The following is a 22083-nucleotide window of genomic DNA, read 5'->3' on the forward strand; positions in this document are numbered from 1 at the left end:
AGCCAATGGGAAAGATAGAAGAGAAGCAGTCAACAGATAATTATGAATTTTAAACAGCATTCATTCTTTCTAATTAAAACAAACAAACAAAAACCAATTCTGCTCCTTTTGTTGTGGGAAGGTCTTTAATTTAGTGAATTGCTTATTCCTACAGCTAAAGGAGTAGTTGAGGATTTGAGGAACAAGTAAAAGCTATCTTCTTCAGTAACCTATTAAGTTTCTAGTTACTGCTTAAACTGTACCTTCCAAGAACAGACAAAAATGTCMTTTTTATATTATAATAATATGCCTTAGTCAAAATACTAGATCAAACTCAAGATTTCCAAAAWTTTTTTTAATAGATCCAAAACAATGTAGCTTTTTTTAATCATAAAAACAGGTTAAATTCCATATGCTGCATGAGTGTATTATACCCAAACTGTTTATTTTGTACTCAAGAGTAAACACTTAGAGGCATCTAATCTAACTATTCAATCCTGCAAAACTGCTTTTTTTTTTGTCTAGTAGTACATATTTTATTACCCTTGTCTTCCTTGCAATTACTTTTCTTTTATGTCAACTGTGTTCACTGGCCAGAAAGTCGTTTAAGAAGGTCAATTAAGATTTAGGGATCMGTGATAGCAGAATAACTTCTGGTCATTCCCTCAGACTACTCTTAAGTGTGCTACCAAATATTTCTAAATTAATTTAGAGCTACTAATCTTCTTTGGTTATATTTAACATAGGAGAATAATTTACATACCAGGTTTAGCACTCGGATAATCCCAGGACTAKAATAAAAAAGTTACATTGTAGCAAACATCAGGAAATGTGACTAAAAACTATTAAAAGTTAAGGAATTGTCTTTTCCTTTTTGACAACATTCCAACAGGTTCTACAGTTAATTTCTCAAAAATTGCTTTTTTTTTTTTTTTTTTTTTTTTTTTTTTTTAATAAGTCCTCACTAGCTTCAATTTAACACCCTTGGATATCTGATGTTCCATTCCAAATTTTCTAGACTCTTAATGAACATGAGTTCTGCTGTTAGGCTCTGGTAAAATGTCTTTTTTAYTGGGTCTAGTCAGATAAAAGTTCTAAAATCTTCCTAAAAGAACACAAGGGAATATTTGAAAAATGCAGAGTTTGGAATTAAATTCATCACTTTTGCCAGCTCTGCAGCTATGCCTTCAACCCAATCATTTCTGAACATCAGGAAATGTATTTTAGTTACATTATTAATAATAATTTAAACAAAAAAAACCCTTTTTTTTTTTTAATAAATTATACATTGCAGAAAAGCCTGTTTTCTAAGCTTGCCAGATTTGATGAGAGAATGCCAAAACAGAGATATCTAGATGACAGAATGCCAAAAAACTCTTCCTAGTGGCTGTCTAAGAACTGATATATACCCTGAAACTCATGAAAGTCCCAACAATGCGTCAACTATTTGGCTTTTTTGGGATGAGACTCAGAATCCGGGCAGATAGCAAACATGAAACATGATCAGATAATTAATGTAATTTACAATTAATATGGAGCACTGCAATATAGCTTTCTATCAATACAGATGCATTTTACAATAGATTAAAAAATTTGCAGTTCAAACAACCTTTAAATGTATAACTTTAACATTTGCTAATTTACTGTGCTTTTAAAAGCTGAATGTGAATGTCCCTCTTTTACTATGCAACAGAAATAATAATAAAATTTTCTTGATAGGATGACTTTTCAGTTATACTTTTAGAAGTAGCAGAGTGCCTTTTTTTTTTCCTTTTTTTTTTTTTTAATAATCTGATGTCTGCAGTCTAGTCACAAAAGAGAACACACTATATCTTTTTTTAATTTATTATTATATTCTGGAATGAAAACCACTTTGTTAAATTTCAAATAATATCAACAATTTTCTCTGCGTTAAAAGCAGATGTCAACAAGCATAATTCACTTATTTTGGTTAACTGAAATACTTACACTTCTGTATTTGACAATATATTCCAGTATRGGGGCACCTCCATCATCTTGTTTAGTTATGCTGAGTTTAAAACTCTTGCCACTCTCTGGTTGTCCATGAATTGAAGGAGGGCTTGGCTCCCCTAAATAAGGAAAAAACAGTACATAATAGTAATTCAGCAATGAGATAAATCTTAAATTACAGCCGAGAACTTGTCCATAACAATATTAATCAAAATCTTAAAATCAGTATGATCCTTCCTGGCACTACAAAGCAGCCTTAATAGGAGTGTTAAATATTGTGCTTAAAATATGTTCTAATGTGGATTCTGCATCCAAGGAAACAAAGTTATGCAAAAGAAATACTCATTTCTTTGAGACCTGCCGAATTTTGACACTTTAAAATATAATTTCCTTCCAAAATAATTTATTGATCAATTCAGCAAGGTTAGCTGCTACTCACACTGAAGTTTAAAATACTTTCTCTTACTTGTAAGCATCCATAACTTAAGCATAAACTTTAATCCCATGAGAGATTTTTAAATTGCAATACAATTTTTAAATTTAAAGTAAATTTGCTCTCCAATAACTGTGCCAAGTTAAATAAGATAATTTTAGAGAAGTCAGTACCAAGAGTAAATAAAAAGAATCGTATTTTTAAAACCAAAAGTCTTAGTTGTATTGAGAAGATAAAGGTAGTCTTAAACATCCAATCAAAAGCTTAATTGCCAGTTTACAGCACTTTCTCAACCAAAATTCGCAGATTATCATTTCTATATGCAGTGCCTATTACATTTTTTTTAAAAAAGAGATCCTAAATTAACATATCATGCTGAAGTGTCTTATCATCAAAATATCTGCAAATTTGCATTCACCCAGAGACACACAGGTCCTTTAGAAATGATTGTATTATTTGTATTTATCCCTTATCAAAGTAAGGATAAACTGACTTAGATCTCAACATAAAAGTTATTTGGCTTTCTGTCAGATAACATATAATGTCTTTCAGTTTCTTCCATCAGGTATACTGGTAGGAGGAATAGAAAATTATTTTATCTGTCCTGGAATGTATTTAGAATATCCATATGCTTCAATGAAAAAGAAATTTCAAAGCTGCCAGGTTACTGTTTCGGGACAGAAGAAATATATAATTAAAACCATAATTATAATATAATAAAATATAATATAATGCAATAACAGAAATATTTTGTGTTCTTTGTGGTTACATTKCTTTCATTGTTCATTCCCTTAGAGCCAGTATTAGCTCAGTGAATAATGCCCTACTCAGGAAAGAGTTCAGTTGCAAGAGATCTGTGACAGCCTGGTCTGGCAGTAGCTRCTGATGTATTTCAATGTCTGTTTGATTACTACACACTGCCATCTGGTACTTCCTTTGTTTTTCTTCTCTCTTTATATTTAATTTATTTATTGTTGCTTCTATTTAAGGATAATTTGAGAAAAATATTTTTCATTTACCCTTAATATTTAAATATGAATCTCTGGCCTATAGTTAGCCCAAATGTAGAATTGGTTTCATAGAATTTCTCATTTGCATATAGTCATAGGCAAAACAATTTATTCTCATCATTTTTCCCACAGTTTAACATTTGTGTTTGAGGCTTGATAATTGCAAAACAATGGCACCATAGTCTGATGAAGAAATGTCTCCAGAAACAGCCAATTTATAATATCCGGAGTGAATTTTAATGAGAAAAATTCTTTAATCTAATACCACAAATGGTTTGTGYYCTTTTAYATCAAACAAAGATTTTTCTGRGTCTCARAAATATAAGRTAATGAGATAAATTTTCCAATTTARATTAATTCCTACTTCTTGGAAGGGTGAAATAACGAAACATCATTTCTGAGAAACAATGTCAAGACTGATGTAATACACGGAGGAGTGGAATATAAACAAGAAATATTGTCTCCATTGAATCAAAATTCAAATCTAGAGATAACAAAGGATAATGATATTTTTTATTTAATGGCACAAGTATTACTCACGGACAGGTAAGGTCTGAAAGATCTCGATTTTGCTGTATTCTCCTTGCCCTTTTCCATTAACAGCAGCTACTTTGATTTCATATGTTGTATTTGGTTCCAAATTGCTCAAAACAACCATTGCTGAAGAAAAGAAGAAAAAAAAAAAGAACAATATTCGATGAAGTAATAAATTAAGGAAAAGGAAAGGCAATTTCATAATTTGCTTTCTTCACTTGCAAATTAACARTCTCATATTCTGACAGTACAATGGTTTCAAACAGCATTTTTGTTGAGTGCTAATAATCCCCATTTTCATCTGCAAAAAAATCATCACTGTGACTGAGCAAGTTCCGCTTCTGAAGGAAAAGTGAAGTCAGCGTCAGAGAAGCCATAGGAACCAATGAAGGACCTTGATGAGGATGGATATTTTATGTTCAGATTGTGAGCACAATGTTTCGGGTTTGCATGCCCAGGGTTTGGTAGCAGTGGGGTTACAGGGGTGAGAAGGGGTCAGAAGCTTCTCCCACATCCAAGAGAACCAATCCCAGCCAATTTGCAGACACTTAGGGCAGTGGAGAAGGAGGGGCAGGAGGTGTTCCATGAGCCAGATTTTGACTGATAATACATTCAATTAATTTCCCCAAATAAGGCTGTTTTGCCCATGATTATAATTTATGAGTGACCTCTCCCTGTCCTTATCTCAACTCATGAGCCTTTTGTTATGTTTCTCTCCCCTGTCCAGCTGCAGAGGTGACAGAGAGAGCAGCTGTGGTGGTGAAGACGCATCCAGCCAGGGTCAACCCATCACACATAGGAGACATGAATCTGGCAAAAAAAAAAAAAAAGGAATTTTCCATCCTCCCAGCTGGCACATAATAGATATTCCAGCCACCCTCATACAGTACATAATTTTCCATTTTTGCTTCATGGAGAGCAGTATCAACTGTCCTTGATCTACACTCCAAAATACAGCTACACTAGTAGTGTTTCTAGTGCTGTGGTCTGCCAGTACAAGGACTGAAATGAGAGGTGCCCATGATGATGAAAGGAAGGGACCTGAGGACCTGAAAGAGAATTAGGCAGATTTGTACATATTTCATAGGAAGTGGATAGAAATACATATTTAATTTTACCCAACCAAACAAAAAACAAAACAAAAACAAACAAACAAACAAACAAACAAACAAACAAAAAAAAAACAAACCCCCTCTCCCCCAAAAGATCAAGCACACTTGGGAAGGAAAGGGGTGTGAATTTAGGATATTATTTCAGAAATCAAGACTGAATTCCTGACAGCAATTATTCATACAACCTTGCCCTGCGATTCTACCTAAAGATGCCATCTGAATCAGAAAACAGGGGAAAAGCTTGCCAAAAAGCATTAAGAATGCAATAGCTAATTTAGTAGTAAAATCCAGGAGAATAATGTTGGACTCTGGGAACCTTTATGGGAATGCATTATAAATAGTATCATTTACTGTATTCACTAAAAGCAATATTGAATATGCACTCGGAAGTGTTGATCCATGCAGAGCTCTTGGAGCATTATCCTGCCTTCAGAAGAAAGATTCCTTTTGTTGTCTCTCCAGCAATTGCCTGCTTGCTGTTTGCCAGCTCTGTGATGAGCTCTCCATATGTCAGATGAATACTGGGGAATGGATGGAAATTAGATGGACTTGACCAGGAGAGCATTTGTCTTGCCCAGCAAATCGGGCTGTAATGTTTTACAAGTGGACGTAGAAATGTGATGTCTTTAAAAGGAGACAGCAGTATAATTCTCAGTCACTAGGAAGCCTAATTTTTTCTTGTTACTCTTCATTATTCATTTCAGTCTGGATTTATTAGAATTTCTATTTCTTTTGTTTCTACAGCAGTCAGAGTTTCCATTAAATGTGAAGCTAAAGGGATTTAATGAATTTGGAAAAACAGTAACTTCTGCATTTCACACTATTACGGTCATTTTGCATGAATTTGCCATTGAAACGTAACTGTTTTCTTGTAAACATAGCAGTAGAATTGTATGTCTTCCAGCACATTTTAGCTTTATCATTTCATGACATTTAAAAATAYTAAATTCTAAAGTATAATCATGTCATGAAAAAATAATGTACCATCATGAGAGTAAGAATAGACTTTGGAAATATAACAGTAAGTTCTGTTAAGATKAAATTTAAAATTTAAGCAAGCAGTAGAAGTATTTGACTTGCCTTTCAGCCATGATTATTTTCCAAGGATGAATAATTTCACTAAAAATAAACCTCAGGGCATACTAAAAATTAGCGCTACTGTAAATGTTTTTAAAATTTAAGCAACATAAAAGCATGACTGAGTCTACCCTTAAGAAAACRCAAATGTGTTAACTACATGAAACCTAAGGATCCGATTCTCCAAACACTTAAGCGACTCCTGGGACCTATAGAAATGAATAAAATTACTTATATATGCAATATTTAAAGAATCACTGTATACTTTAGAATCCCCTGAACAGCACTATGTATCTAGATATAATGACTTTTGCAATCACATTCGTGGAATTAACCCAGCTGTATCTGTTAGTGGAATATGTCCTCAAAAACTGGACCCACTTGGCATCAGCGATGGTGTGATGTGGATAGACCATATATATAGGAAAAATTATAAATATGGCCTTCTGAAAAACAGAGAGAAGAACCATTCTGGATTAGAATACTTTATGTTTACTTAGAATACTTTACAATTAGTAAAGTTATTACAATACTTTACAATTGTAAAAGAATACTTGGAGTAACTAAGCAAGATTAAGTAGCTGTCCAACAGATAATAACAAAAGTGCAGTGCTGAAAAGTAATCTAAGAGAACTAAAAATGTAACTGTTTGCTAGGAGTTTCACATATTTTAAAATATGTGGAGATTGGAAGAAAATACCTCATGAACTAGTTTTTTCTTTCAATGTGCATAACTGTCATTTAAGTATAAGATCAGCTGATTCATCTTTCCATATACAAATGAAATATTTGTTCCAGGAAAATAGCCCTGGCCACAATGGATATTTTGATTACAGCTTGAAATGATCACTGAAGTAATTAGCTGAAAAATGTAAAATATTATTCTGAAAGTAACACAGTACTKTAATTTTCAGTGTATAAATGTGAAAATAGCAGTCCTCTGCATACTGCATGTGTGCATTATGCCATTGACATATTTCTTGATTGATATCAAGTTCCAGATATACAGAAAGTGAAGTCCCTTTCTTTTAGAGTATCATTTGAAATTTTCCAGTTTCTTCCAGCTGTCATATCTGTAGATAYTGTCTTTCTAATCATAGTATCTGCATGCTTAAGCTGAAGAATTCAATTTTGTAGATTGATTTTGCTGGGATTATTCACATGGTTAGACTGAGGAGTAGATTTGGAAGGAAAACACCAAAGCAGGAAAAGCTCTAGTGAACTCTGCAAATTAAATAAACTATCTTATTTAAGTTAATTAATAAATTAGCATGATGCACAACAGCTCAGAGCTTAGTGTTATCCATTTATAAATTAGGTTTTAAGTCTCATGGTATCCTTGGAAGAGATCATGACACAAGAAGTTACCAGTTACATTGGTTTTGGCTTAATATACTRTACTAAGACTGAAATGCAAAATTATGAATACTTTTTTTGAGAAGGTATGCCAGGAATATTGCTGCTTGTTTGTTTTTCAAATTTTGCCAACCACAATTCAAAAAGAAACACAACAGAAAAGAATTAAATCTTACTGAATAAAAGAACCCCTTAGTTTAACTTATTATGTGGCCATAATTGTAAAATTTAAGCAACATTAAATATGAAGTCCTTTCTTTTATTATACAGCTTCTTTTAATTTGCAAGCAAATCTAATACATTTTAAAAAATTAACACAGTTCAGCAAAAAACCTCCACAGAAATATATTAGATGGAAAAAAAAGGCAGAACTTCATACTATTTAAAATTCAGCATGCAACCATTTCAGCTAGAAAAGTTTCCTTTATTTCCACGGAATTTTAACTGCTGTCAAAATGAACCATGGGAAAAGAACATCTAACACAAGATTTGCTGTGAAATAAATGGTACCATAAATCCAAGTCAGTAAAACAAAAAAACAAAAAAACAAAAAAAAAAAAAAAAAAAAAAAAAAAAAAAAAAAACAAAAAAAAAAAATCCCCAGCTGCTTCTCTGTCCAGTGTAGGTTGTTTATGTTACTTTATTAGAGTAGAATGAGGGGGGAAATGTCTGGCATATTAAATTGTCTTTTCACTGACAGAAACCTTCTAAGGACTGTGATATATTACATAAACCATCACCAAGGAAAAGAAGGTTAGGGGAACGAACAGTACAGTTACTCTACAATAATCCCAAAGTGGATCTTACACGAGGTTAATTAACAGAAATATCACATTGTTACACTGCTCTCAKTGGAGAGGTAGCTGCTGCATAGAACAACCTTATTCCAGCTCCAAATTCCATCCCTTGGGGATGTCAGATCTAACTGAAGCAGGATATAAATTCATTTTGAACCAAAGTAGCTGAGACATGTCCTCGCTGAAATAGCATCTTCACTCCTATATATCTGAGATTGCTGTGGCAGAGTGAAATTTCTGTCAAAGAAGCGTGACAAATTTGAGGATGGTTTGGGTTGTTTTTCTTATTTCTTTCCCTTTAATCTGAATCTATACTGCCACAGAGGATGAATGCAGACTGAATACAGTGCATGTTAATAAACAGAGTGTTTTGATTTAACAGTGCTTTGCTGCACCTATTACTCATCATTTTACTACTCTCAAGGAAATACCAAGTCCCCTGGAAATACCTGAATCTCTTTCAGAGGGAAAAAAACAAATATAGCATTTCTGTGAAGCTTAAACAGGTTTCTCTTTGTGATGATAACTCATGTTCTTTTAAGGGCAGGAGAAAAAGTCATGGGAAGACAGCAGTGAGCAACTTAAGGCAGTAAAGCATTAAAGTTCTCTACAAATGTTTGAGACTCTTGTAGATGTTGCAGAATATGAGGAACTTTGCCCAAAATCTCTGTCAGCCTGGGATGASCAACAACTCTTTTGTTTATTCTGTGTGTTAACACAGTAGGAGCAAGAGTGTAAAACCTCCTTTTTCTTGATGAGCCTCACAGTTARCTCACAGAAATATTGACAGGATGAAGTTAGAAATTGCCACAGGGGAGAAATACAGGATAAAAAAAAAACAACAACAAAAAAAAGAATTTTGCTACACAATAGACAAAATGTTAATTCATATGCAGAAACAGCCAGGCTGTCTCAGTTCCATCTGTTTGCCTTGATCAAATAACAATTAATTTCATAAATACTGATTCAAGCATCTGGCTATAAATGTCAGAATTCAGCTAACRCAAATAAATGAACTTTAATAATGAAAATATTTCAAGTTGCACATTATACCAAAAAACATAATGATAGCAAATCCTAATGTCAGTGAAATCACTGACATAAATTTGAGACAGTATCAAGCTTTAAGTAATTTCCTAAAACACCAGAAATAAATGTAATCATTTTAATAATCAGATAAAATCGTTCTGTGCCAGGAATTTYCATAATTCTTTGCACTATAATGTATAATTATTGCATTATTTTGGAATAAAAGTTTTAGTTGTTTGTTTAACTGTGAATGCAAATAATAAACTATGAATAAAGATATACAGTGTACTAGATCAGGTATAATTMATGTAATCTAATGTTCAATAATGTGAATAATTTCTTTATTCACATTAATAAAAATGCTTTTTGTTAGCTGACTTTAGAATACATTTGGCAAAAATGACTTTAATTTTTTTTTTTAATAATAATATCAAACACACAAAAACACAATTACCATGTTAAGCTCCTTTCCTCCATGTATTTAACTTTTAATTTTATTGGGCTRGATTTTGAGATATCACTGTACAAACTGAATCAAAAGTAGGATCCTCACTCAGGAATTTTCTTTGATACCTATTTCTACTGGAATAGATCTAGTAAGAAATATTAAGTAATCTGTGGGACAATCATAGTTACAAAACACACAGTACTATAAATTAATGAAAATGAAACAAGCAGGAGTGTAAACTAAAGTGGCCTAGATGAGAGCAAATTTGTGAATTGACAAATAGTTTATAATATATTTAATCCAGAATATGGGATTTGTCATTTAACAAACTTCAGGTATAACAATGGATAGATTGTTCTTTAGAAGTTCATTAATTTAAAAAACACCCTTAGTTCACATTGTATTTAATCAGAATAACAGAGAGTACACAGGGGAAAAAAAAAGTCCTGGGGAAAAGATTCCTGGAACAAAAGCACTCTGTTGAGATAGATCATGGTATCAGTCTACCTTCCACAATCATATTCTGAAGAGAAACAGACTTCCATGAACTGCATATAAAATACATCATCTATGCAGTTAAAAAAAAAAAAAAAAAAAAAAAAAAAAAAAAAGGCAGCATATAATATTTTTAGGCTATAGGTGTACAAGTATTTGCACTCCCAATGATAAAACAGACCATAGTATCTTGATATCTTCTTCATATTTTTCTGTTATTCTAATTTGACAATAAAATAGAATCTTTCTTGAACAAATCCTGCCATTTTCACTGAGTAGCATCCTATCAAAAATCCTGTGCAACTGGGATCTAGCTTTGATAGATTTTGTTTCCCATTACGATTCAAATGGAATTTATATTTAAACACACACTCCTTTACTATCCCTTTCTCCAAGTTATTATTAAATATTTTCTAGACTAACTTTATGATAACCAAGCCAATTGCTTAATACCAGATCTTTGATAATGCAGTCAACTTCCATAAAAGGCAATTGTACATATTAAAGGAATGGGAAATGGAAATCAAGGAGTAGGGAATGGATAAAAGAGAAGGAAAATGAAGAGGAAAAGGAAAGGAGAGGATAAAGAATGGACACTTAAAAATTTCCTAAGTACCACTATACTTAAAGTTCAGGAGGGAGGTCCTTGAAACAACTGATATTCCCTGTAAGAYATTGTTAAACTGAACAAAAGCATCCTGAATGAACCAATTCTTTACAAAATTCCATAGTTTAAAATAGAAAYACATATGGAGCTTTTAAATCACACAATTTAGATGCATTTCAAAACCAAATGCTCTTTGAATAACCKAACCTTAAAATGTCAATTCTCCTCCCAGTGCTCATTAACCCTTCATTTTATTTATTGAATAAGTGTTTTAGAACAAGCTTTAAAGAAACTTTTTTTATGTGTGTGCACAGCATTTTCAGTGTTTTGAAATGTTGCAACTTATTTGGTAATAACTTAAAAAAAACATTCAGTGATGGCTAACAGTTTCTTATCCTAAAATTTAGAAGCATTAATTTAGTCAATAAAAATTATGGATGTCATAGAGACTGATAAACTTTGGCACAGTCTTTAGAAAAAAAAAAATATCACACTTTTTTTTTTTTTTTTTTTTTTTTTTTTTTTTTTTTTTTGTGGCATGTTCAGACCAAGTATTAGAAATATTGATACACTGGGAGTGACATGAAGCATTAAAACAGTTTACACCAAGACAAGAGGGTGAGTAATTTCCTTCCCTGCAACTTGAGACTGAGTTAGACAAAACCACACCTGACCTGATCTAGGACTGGCAATAGTGTTGCTTTAAGCAGGATGTTAGACCAGATAAATACCAGATATTCCTTTCAATCGAATTTTCTGATTCTATAAATTAAGGGGGATACTATTTTGGTTCTGAGAACTCCATTTTTCCCTCTGCTATAAAACTTGTACAATTCTTCATGCAAAGATTTTGCTTGGAGAAGCAGCCAGACACTTGAAAAGGCACACACTAAAAAGTTTAATGGAACAATAAATGAATATAGTGAAATCAATGGGGATTTGGATTTCTACCAGATATTCCCCCCATCATGAGAAAAGAAAGTATTGTTCAAAATGCTTTCTAACATATGACTAATGTTCTCAGCAGGGTTCATTGTTAAATATTTATGTCACTATAATTGCTGCAATTTTASTAGTACAAATTACACTGCTAGATATAAAATCTGATTAAGTTAAACCTTTCCATTAATCAAATTTACTTCMTGTAGACATTAGTTCCAAAAGTGTTCTGTAAGAAAAAATTCTAGGACATTGAATACACCAGAACTTCCACTGGCAATATGAATACAGAAAAACAGTAGAATTGACTTCTAAGTAATACTTTATTGAGTGARCACACAATTCTACAAAATGTAGTAAAGAAATAACTGTTTTAAMCTCAATGCAGAAGGGCAATTAATGCCCCTATTAATTAATTAATGCCCTTATTAGGAGATTACAAATAACATGTTCACTGTCAGATTGTAGGCAGCGCTATTATGTATTTTCTGWTTGATATCAAAGTTTGGAACCTAACATGGGTTATTGAAGAAGGGATTATACTTTGAGGGGTAGGAGCTAGTTATGAATGTATACCTTCCTTTCCTCTCTTCTTGCTGCAGCTATGTCACCTTTTCTCATACCTCAATTGTATAAATCAAACTGTATCCTATCCCCATCTATTTTATATATGGCAGAAACTAGAATCTTTTACTCTCCCTTGTAGGGCAGGAAGAATTACTTGTCAGTCAGTTTTTCCTGCTTTTTTTTTGTTTGTTTGTTTGTTTGTTTTTTTTCCTGCTGTTCCTACTGTGGCGTTCCTGTTTTAACTTAACATCCCATTTGAAATTTGCAACTCAAAGCTGCAGTTAAAACTGGCCTCCTGCATTCAAAACTCTATCCATGAATTCTCTGTTAATGAAAGATCCTGAGAAAAAAAGATGAGGCAGGCTTCACCTGAGTTCACAGCAGACAAAAGCTGYATCTTCTAAGCCCACCATTCCATGGTGCACATGGAATAAGTTACACTGAATATGTACACACGAGATCACTGTGTCATAGTTTTCCATCTGATGATCCTGGTGACTGCTTCTAATACATCAGAGTGAAACTCAGATCTAAATTATCAACTTAGGCTAACCTAATGATGGATTATTGGGCCAAATATATCCYCTTTTTATCAGCCAAAAAGAAAAAACCCACAGAATCACTTCAGTTCGAAACTACCTCTGAGACTGAGTCCAGGCTCTGACTGATTACTTTGTCAGCTTCTACATCTGATTGTTTCTTGAGCACCTCCAGGCATGGTGACTCCACCACCACTCCCTGGGCACTCTGTTCCAATGTTTCACAACCCTTCCAATTAAATAATTCTTCCTGATGTTCAGCCTGAACTTCCCCTGATACAGCTTAAGACCCTGTCCTGTCATTCATTAATTGCCTGTAGAAGACACTGACTCCCACCTGGCAACAACCTCCTTTCAGGGAGTTGTAGAGAGTGATGAACTCATCYCTGAGACTCCTTTTCTCCAGAACAAACAACCCCAGCTCCCTCAGCTGCTCCTCACAGGACCTGTGCTCCAGACCCTTCCCCWGCTCTGTTCCCTTCTCTGGACACTCCAGCCCCTCAATGTCCTTCTTGCAGTGAGGGRYCCAGAAMTGSACACAGGATCAGAGGTGTGGCCTGACCAGTGCCCAGCACAGGGGGACAATCCCTGCMCTGGTCCTGCTGCCACACCATTGCTGATCCAGGYCAGGAGCCATTGGCYTYCTTKSCCACCYGGGCACATCTGGCTCATGTTCAGCCACCACTGAGCAGCACYCCCAGGTCCTTCCTGGGCAGCTTTCCAACTGCTCCAACCCCAGCCTGTAGCACTGCATGGGKTTGTTGTGGCCAAAATGCCTGCAAGTCTAAGAAAATGACTTTTAACAACTTCTTCCTGTTGTCAATAAAGTTCTGCAGAGCTGTGCCTTTTTTTTTCCGAGACTTATTTAAAACTTATTCAGAATGTGTTGTGTAAGAAAATGCAATTTGTTAGTTTTCTAATGGYGTTACAAAACTGCACTCTTGTTATTACAAATTAGATGCAGCCTTTTTTAACCAGATGGACCCAAATACCTAAGAAAATTGCTCTTTACTCATTACTAAGAATGTATCAGTACCATTACAGTGCACCAAAACAGATGCTGAGAAGTCAAAAATTCTTAATGATAAGCCAAAGGAACACCCGAGAGCACAAAGGGATGATTGTTTTTAATGCTATGATCAGACAAGCAGAGTTTTTTACAGGGCAAATCCATGCAKGTTAGCAAGTCTTGGCTCTCAATTAAGACTGCCATTAAAAATTCCCACATTTTCAATTTTACTCTAATTCTGCTTCCTATCAGTAATAAAGAGAAAATATAAAATCAATATTACTTTTCTCAAGTATGTTGCTGCAGCTGTCAAAGATGCAGGTTCTATCTATCTTTCATTCCTCTAAACCATGCAATTTTCAACTCTAGAGCATGCAAAGTGAGAGGGAAAGAAAGTCTACTTGCTCTGTTACTCAATTCATGAGCTGGCAGAAACCTAACTACCACCACTTGAAATAAGAATAAAGCAACTCCTGATTTATGCTATCTCCATAGAGGCCATTTTCTTGCTCCTAAATGTGTTTTTCCTAACATTCCCTACTGCGTAAAAAGAAAGACTTCAAGGCTGATATGAATGATGGTATCAAGAACTGTTCTTTTGCTTCTTACGTGCAAAGATAATTTTCCTTCATAACTTTCTTCTTTATCCCCATCCTACTGCTGTATACTATACTTTATTTCTTACAAATGAAGAAAAAAATGGGGATAAAGAAAACAGGTTAGAAAAAGAAGAAAAATTTAAAGATATTGTGAAATGTAATACAGATCGGGCCATGCTATTGTTCTGTCGCTCATTCTGGTATATAGGAGGAGAGCTCTATTCATAACCACTCTGCCATTCAATGGCCTTGAAAATACTTAAAGAATACTCTGTCATCCAGRAGCACCTTTCTGTTTTGTATTACAAAGTGAAGCAAAAGTTTATAATGCACATAAATATTCTGTAAATGCACTTTATCCTTTTCTAAGTAGACAAGCAATGCACAATAAATGTGGATGAACACAATACACACTTGGAATGCAAAATTTGCAGGTGCACCACGTGTGTCATTTATCAGTTATTCATATCCCATAGTGCACTGCATCACTCTTTACTAAACGAGATTTACCTTTACAAGCCCTGTCAACAAGACATTTACATCACATCAGCACGTCCACCACAGATTTACTTGACTTTGTGTGCTTATGAAAAGCCTGAAAGGTCTAAATAGGAAATAGACCAGAGTTATCACAACAGCATCAGATTAAATGCATTTGGAAAGACTGATTCTCCATTTAATTGCTTRTTAAAATATTTACTACTATATAGTTCTTGCAGTTGAAGTATCTTCCATTTTATTCCTACAGATTTTCAAGTCTGTATCATGAGAAAACCATAAATCACATTTTGCAATGAGCTTCGACTGGTTGACTAACTGGAATTATAAACAYAGAATTACAAACTATTGAGAATAAAGAGTATGCTCAGATATTGTTAGTGGTTATATCTGCATAACTCTCAGTTTCTTTCAGTTATGAACTCATGCTGTGCARTAAATTGTCTGGATTCTCTTCACTTCTCATGACATTTTATTCACCTTTAAATGTGAAAAGTACATCTCATTCTCCTGATGTTTCAGGTCTGTATAAAACCCTGAAATATTTAAACATAGTTTTCCCTTTACACTTCTCACTTTCCAGTCTCTCTAATCCATCCATGTAATTTAGTTTTAGACATTTATTTACAGTTCAACCTTTTCATCCACAAGAGACTTTTACAGCAAAGATTAACCTGGATGGAGGCCAAAATAAGTATGGAGACAGAATTAAAGGGCTGAATAACTTTCTTGCATGCAGGTTTATACACAAATTAAATTGGACAAAAGTTGTCTTTGTCCTAAGATTTGATGGTAGCCTATATTGGTTATAAAATTGCATCCATTCTTTCACTTTCATTTAAATGACAACTTGTCATAGCAAAGTTTATTGTCAAATTACATCATGACATTTTATCACAAGAATTTAGATTTTTTTTWAAAATTAAGCACTTTTAATTAATATTATTTGTTTCAGGTCATACAACACTACAGCTTAATAATATATGTATTGTATTATATGTATATATATTATGTTTGTATATATATTATGGGTCTATATTATATGTATATATAGGTAATATATATAAAATACACACAATTCTTGCATTCTTTTACTTTCAAATCTGCTTTTCAGTTGAAAAAAGTATTTCTGAGTCAAGATAAATATTCAGCTTTTTTTTAAAAGAAATTAGTTTAGGCTTAACAATAGTACTGTCAGTATACGTACTGATAAGAAGAACAATGCATGAATTTTTGGACAATATTAACAGTTATTGGCTACTGAAAATGGACACTTTCCTAAATGAAATCACTAATTTCAGTAAATTTGACAACGTGATAATCAATAAGACATAATTAAAAAGTTGGGTATAAAGCAACAATATGTTTTTGGGGTCTAATTTTATAGGGGTTCTTTATCCATGTTTTTGCTGTTCTTAAATGGCCTCCCTAACAGTCTGAAAAATGAAGAATCAGATTCTAAAYCTCAATTCATAGTCCAGAAATATTTTCTGAATGATTCATGCCATCATTTAACAGATACAAAAACCTCTGAGACTCCAGGCCCTTTTAAATTTGTGGAGTAAAACACAGTATTCCAGAAAGGCATAAACACTCCCCCAGAATAGTCACTGTTATTGTTGAATGAATGTGATCACAATTCACCTCACAGAGAGTCAAATCTGACAGATATGCCAAGGAATTAAATGTCTCCAGATATATTTTCCCTCTGAAACAGGCTGATGAATGCATTTTTCCTTCTGCTTTTRCAGCTTGCTGTAGAAATTAATGAATTCTGCCTTGAAGATGTTCAACTATTAAAGTCATTCTGAGTGCTGACTTAGCCTACCCAACTATTTGCAAGTTATTTCTGTTTCATCTACAAATCACGGAGATACATTCTACTTAATCATTAAACTCATTAAGAAAATTATTGAATTATATGCGGTTCATATCTCTCAGGAATCTATTTGAAACTCTTCCTGGTTTAATAGTGAAGTATTGTTACACTGKGAAACTGTTTTAGCAATCAGTGGGGTACAGATTTTCATGCTTCAGTACAAAAGAAGCAGTAAATACAAAACCAGAAACCTAGGAGGCAATTCATGAGAATTCAAACTGATCATTAGATTTCCTCTGTTTAAATAATAAGAGACAATAATGGCTGTATTTTATCATAAGAAAAAAGATCTTTTTGTGTAATGGTGTTTCTGAAATCTCAGGGGAAATCTATGCAGAAATTCTTCCCTGTGAGGGCTGTGGGGCACGGGCACAGGTTTCCCAGGGAAGCTGTGGATGCCCCATCCCTGAAGTGTTCAAGGGGGGCTCTGATCAACCTGGAACACTGGAAGATGTTCCTGTCCATAGCAGGGGGATGGAACAAGATGAGATGTATGGTGCCGTCCAACACAAAATTATTTCAGTAAAATTCTAAAGTCTTCTCAAAGAGTATCTCTTAATATGATGTCCATCAAAATGTTTTGCTTAAGGATAGAGAAATTTTAGTATTTTTACCCAAAACCCTGACCTGCACAGACAGCATCAACAACAAAACCCCCCCAAAAACAAAACCCCCTCCCAAAAAACCCCAAAGCCCCCACCATTTCAGTGTTTGGAATGTTAAATATTTATATATATATAGGTGTTAAAAAGTAAAAGAGAAAACAGAATTACCTCATTTAAAATTTACTGAGTTAAATTTTGTTTTACTAGAAACTTTTATAGTAAAAGTTGCCTGCCTCATGTACATCTTCTGYTGTAGCCAACTCAACACTAAATAGCACAACACAGAGCGAGAGGTAGGTTTTGATTCCCTCATTAACACTGACATGTACATGACTTACTCTAACTTTACRGTGCTATAAAAAGAGCAGCAGTTCCTGACACATCACACAGCACAGAACTTTGAGAACATACCTTGAGTAACAGAAAACCCTTTATCTTCTATAAYGTGCTTTAAAAAACCCTGTTAAATGCATGTGAATAAAATAGTATAAATATTACCTGGTTTTAAAAAAACCCACACAATTTCACAAACAAACTGCTAAACATGGAATTTCTATAAACAGAGGCATTTAGAACTCAGGACAAGCTCTAGCAAAACTTGTAATTTTGCCCCGGTGCAACCTGGGGGAGTTGGAGCTGATGATGACAAGGTTCATTATGTGTCATTTAGGATTTTTGGAAGCTAAGTTATTCTAGGATTTCATTAAGTCCATGAAATCCAGTGTAGTTAGATGAAAAAGGACATAAACAGAATCTGCTGAGATTTGAATGACAAATTACAAAGAATTACTTATTTCAGATTTGAGCTGTAAGTTTTTAAAATCCAGAGAGAAAARCTAAAGTAATGTTGAAAACAAATGCTTGCTTTAGTGCTTGAAACTGGGTAACTCCTTGTTACCTGAAATTGAAATATTACATTTTTTGTTCTTCAATTAACATATAGTTTAGATGCTGTACAAGCTTATATTTTTTCTTTATGTATGTTTATTTTTTAGACAAGTACTATAATGTACCTTGTTGCCCACCTCTCAAAGTTTTTTTTTTTTTTTATTTCTAGAAAGAATAAAGATTTCAACATTTCTTAGACAGAAATATGTTTCATCCTTTCGTTTTGCATTATAATGGAAAATAGTAAAAATGCTTCTATTTCACTTCTTCTTGCACATAGTTTAATTATGCTACCACGAGGTTTTGAAAATTCTTTTCTCCTTTACCAAAATATTCTGTAAAGAAATATAAACATATGTTGATAAAGTACCTTTGGTATACTTTGATATCACTGCATGAAATATATTTACAAGTAACACTTATTGTTGAATAATATTGTACTTGGCACATTATTTGTAAACCTTCTGTTTCTGTCATCCAAAGAAGAATCTCTAATATCAAGAAGAGAAAACATTCTTGACCATTGAAATTCAAAACACAAAAATARATTCAAAAAAGCATCTTGYGTAACAKGTTAATTYTATTWWTTTTTTTTTCCTACCCCATGGTTTGGAAACATATGTATAACTTCAGCTTATATAATGTGACTGTTGTAGCAATTATTTTATGTTAGTATTCTTCAAATGCTAAATGATAATTCCAGGGACAATTTCACTAACACAGTTGAAACTCAACAGAATATCTCCTGAAAAAATAATTAAAAAAAAAAAAAAACAAAACAGTATCTAGAGATGTTTGGGTTTGTGGGATTTTTGCGTTGGTTGGTTTGGCTTGGATTTTTTCGGGGGTTTTATTCTGTTAGTTTTGAGTTCTTGTTTTTCAGAAAAAATGACAGAACACATTTCTGGGTTTTAAGATCCAGTMATTTCATGCTACAAATTGTTACCAATAAAAGAAATTCTAAATTATCTAGGCATCAATACATTAGCAACTTCCCTAAAAACTCAGAAAACCTAGAACCTTTCTCACATGTCACTAAACTGAATAAATTAGTAGACTTGCTATAAGTCTTCCCTATTTATTGAGGTTTTCTATTAAATCTTAATAATACAATTTTAAGGATTAAAAATGCATTGATTAAAATTTTTACCTTAAAATAATCACACAAAACAATAGTTAAAAATAGGGGATAAAATTCTGTCTGAAATCAGAATTTCCAAACACAAGTGRTTTAGAGGAATAAAGGTGGTGTGTGTGTGGGTATTGGCTCTATACACCCACTCTGACAGAGTGCCAGCCATCCACATATCCCATAGGTGAATTTCCACAATAAGCTGAATATGGGACTGTTTAGTGCATTCCTCATGTTGTTCTATCACCACCAAACTGAGTAGCACTAGAAATTGCAGAGACTGGTTTTCCTTGGTATTMCACTCACATAAATATTTAATGCTCTGAAAGAAAAAAAAAAAAATCTACTGACATGTATCTGTGTCAACATGTAAACTGAAGAATAAAAGAAATGAAGTGCTTTGTATTCCTCTTGGAGACATTCAAATGTTTTCRGAGTGCACCTTTTTCAGGTTTCAAGCACACTTCCAGAGTGGTTTGGATTTGTGTCAAAGCTAATTCTTTACAAATGCATTATTTGCCGCCTGTGAACCAGAATTACTAATGTCTATAATGCTATTAAGACCAAACAAGACCTTGATGGATTCTCTAATAGAGTTATATCGATGGTGCTTTCTGAGGGACTGAAGGAATGGGAAGAGCTGAATGTCAGAGACTCTAACCCGTTTCTTCCTCAGAAAAGTCAATACTGTTGGAAACAGGAAAAGATAAAGCAGTGTTTTACTAATGAAGTCTTTGTTGATTACACAGAAACAGATCAGTCAATGACCTTTCTTTAAAAATAAAACCGCACAGAGAATCGTGTTAAGAAAATTTTTCCCAGGACAGGTATCTTTACACCTTGCCCCTGGTTTGTTTGTGCCTACAGAAGAAAGCCTGGCAGATGCTCTCCACCCATGGTGATCCACATCCACTGCTGGTGGTGGCTGGGCAGCTTCCCACACTCCAGGATTTAGGAGTATGSGTGAAAGGATGCAAACTCTCCTTGGAGAATTAATCTTGTCAGTATTATCTGCATTTCTGCTACTTCAAGTTCAGAGATTTTCTTTTCACTTCTGACAGAATCATGAGTGTCAGGGCCCTGAGGTGACTCTTCCCTCCACACTCACTTCTCCTTGGGACTCCAGTGCACAGGGAACCCCTCTGTAAAGCTTTTGTAATTTTCATATTCAGAGGAGAACCGAGCAAGTGCAGAGAAATCTCGCTGCCTTTTGCTCCCTGATCTCTTGGCGAACTGTGAGACTGTTGATTATGACTTTAAATCCCTTAATAGACTGAAATTGGTGTATCAGAATGATTGCTTCATTTTCTGTGCTCTCCTTCAATAGGTGCAATCAGCACAGACTTTGAAATGAAATTTTCCTCATTATAAAAGACAAAGGGGAGAGAATAGGGGAAAAGATATTCCTGGTTACAGCTCCAAGACTAGAATTTTCTCCTTACCTGAAAACAGCTCAAACTAGTAAAGTCTGGGACAAAAGTCACCTTTACAGKGATTCTTTCAAGAAAACAGCAAATGAAGAGAATTGCAGACAGGATTTGCATAGAATCCACTTCATACTGTTTAATTGTCCTGATTAAAAGTATTTGTATGTACTGGATGATTGATTACAGAAGAATACCTAGCAACTTTGATAAGCATCTATTGTAGTTTTCATGTAAATAAAACAATTATAATCTTACTTGTAGAAGGTTTTATACATAGCTATTGAATCATAACCCGATGAAAATTAATGACTTGCTAGCATTAGGATGAATTCTCCTGAAAAAGTTTTTGAAAAACCTATTAATCATTTATAAATGCTTTATTTATAAACTTGCTTCTGCAGCCACACTTCCATGATGTTTATTTCATTTTATAAAATKAATTTTTTCATTAACTTTATCAGTTTATGGTTATTCTTTGTGTGAAGACAACTACACTATTCCTTTAGATCACCATAGAGAGGGAGCAGAAGACTCATTTTAGCCTTAAAAATCTATGTATTGGAAATTTAAGTCTTCCAGGCACAACTTTCCCCAGTATCTAGGTTTTTCTGTTTCTTTCCCTTGAAAGACATTTTAGCAATTTACACATTTTGTACATTGTGGCAAGAAAGGTCTGCAGTTTTACCACTCATGAGTTGAATCAGACTGATAAATAACTACCCTGTAAAATTTCAGAATATTTAATCACTTACTGCTGGGAAAAAATAAAAAAAATAAAAAAATAATGACCCATACATTATGCATGCATCACCACTCAAGATGTGCAAGCAGTTATCTGTCCCTGTGTAAACAACATTTATATCTGAATCTTAGCCATTAGCTGTCCCTAAAATGTGAACAGATGGAAAAAGTGGTTTTGTTTCCATTAAGGAATATTGACTGAGTGTGGAAATTATGATGAACCAAATACAAATCCTAATGTGGAAAACTGACTGCATTCWAAACATCCTCCTCACTCAGCTGAGATGATGTTGAGGAATGGTAGGAAAGTGGTTCTTAGTTCCTTAAACACAATCAGAAACTGTCTCGAAAACATTTCTTTGTTACTATCATTGAAAAGACTTTAAGCTATCCTAAATGGCTCAAAAAGCTG

The 22083-nt window shown here is 33.7% G+C and overlaps 1 protein-coding gene across 2 annotated transcripts in view; it reads right to left on the reverse strand.

Annotated features, from left to right (window-relative positions):
* The window catches only part of NCAM2 (neural cell adhesion molecule 2), a 132438-nt gene that overhangs the window by 36262 nt on the left and 74093 nt on the right, over positions 1-22083 (reverse strand). For both annotated transcript variants that reach the window (XM_057371676.1, XM_057371677.1), the window contains exons 14-15: positions 3934-4053; positions 1948-2069 (exon numbers count right to left, since the gene is read on the reverse strand). In XM_057371676.1, coding sequence (XP_057227659.1) covers positions 1948-2069; positions 3934-4053 — 242 coding nt within the window. The remainder of the gene's footprint in view (positions 1-1947; positions 2070-3933; positions 4054-22083) is intronic.

This window comes from Malurus melanocephalus, unplaced genomic scaffold (genome assembly GCF_030028575.1).
Source record: "Malurus melanocephalus ecotype Western Australia unplaced genomic scaffold, MMel_1.1 scaffold_153, whole genome shotgun sequence".
Classification (NCBI taxonomy): domain Eukaryota; kingdom Metazoa; phylum Chordata; class Aves; order Passeriformes; family Maluridae; genus Malurus; species Malurus melanocephalus.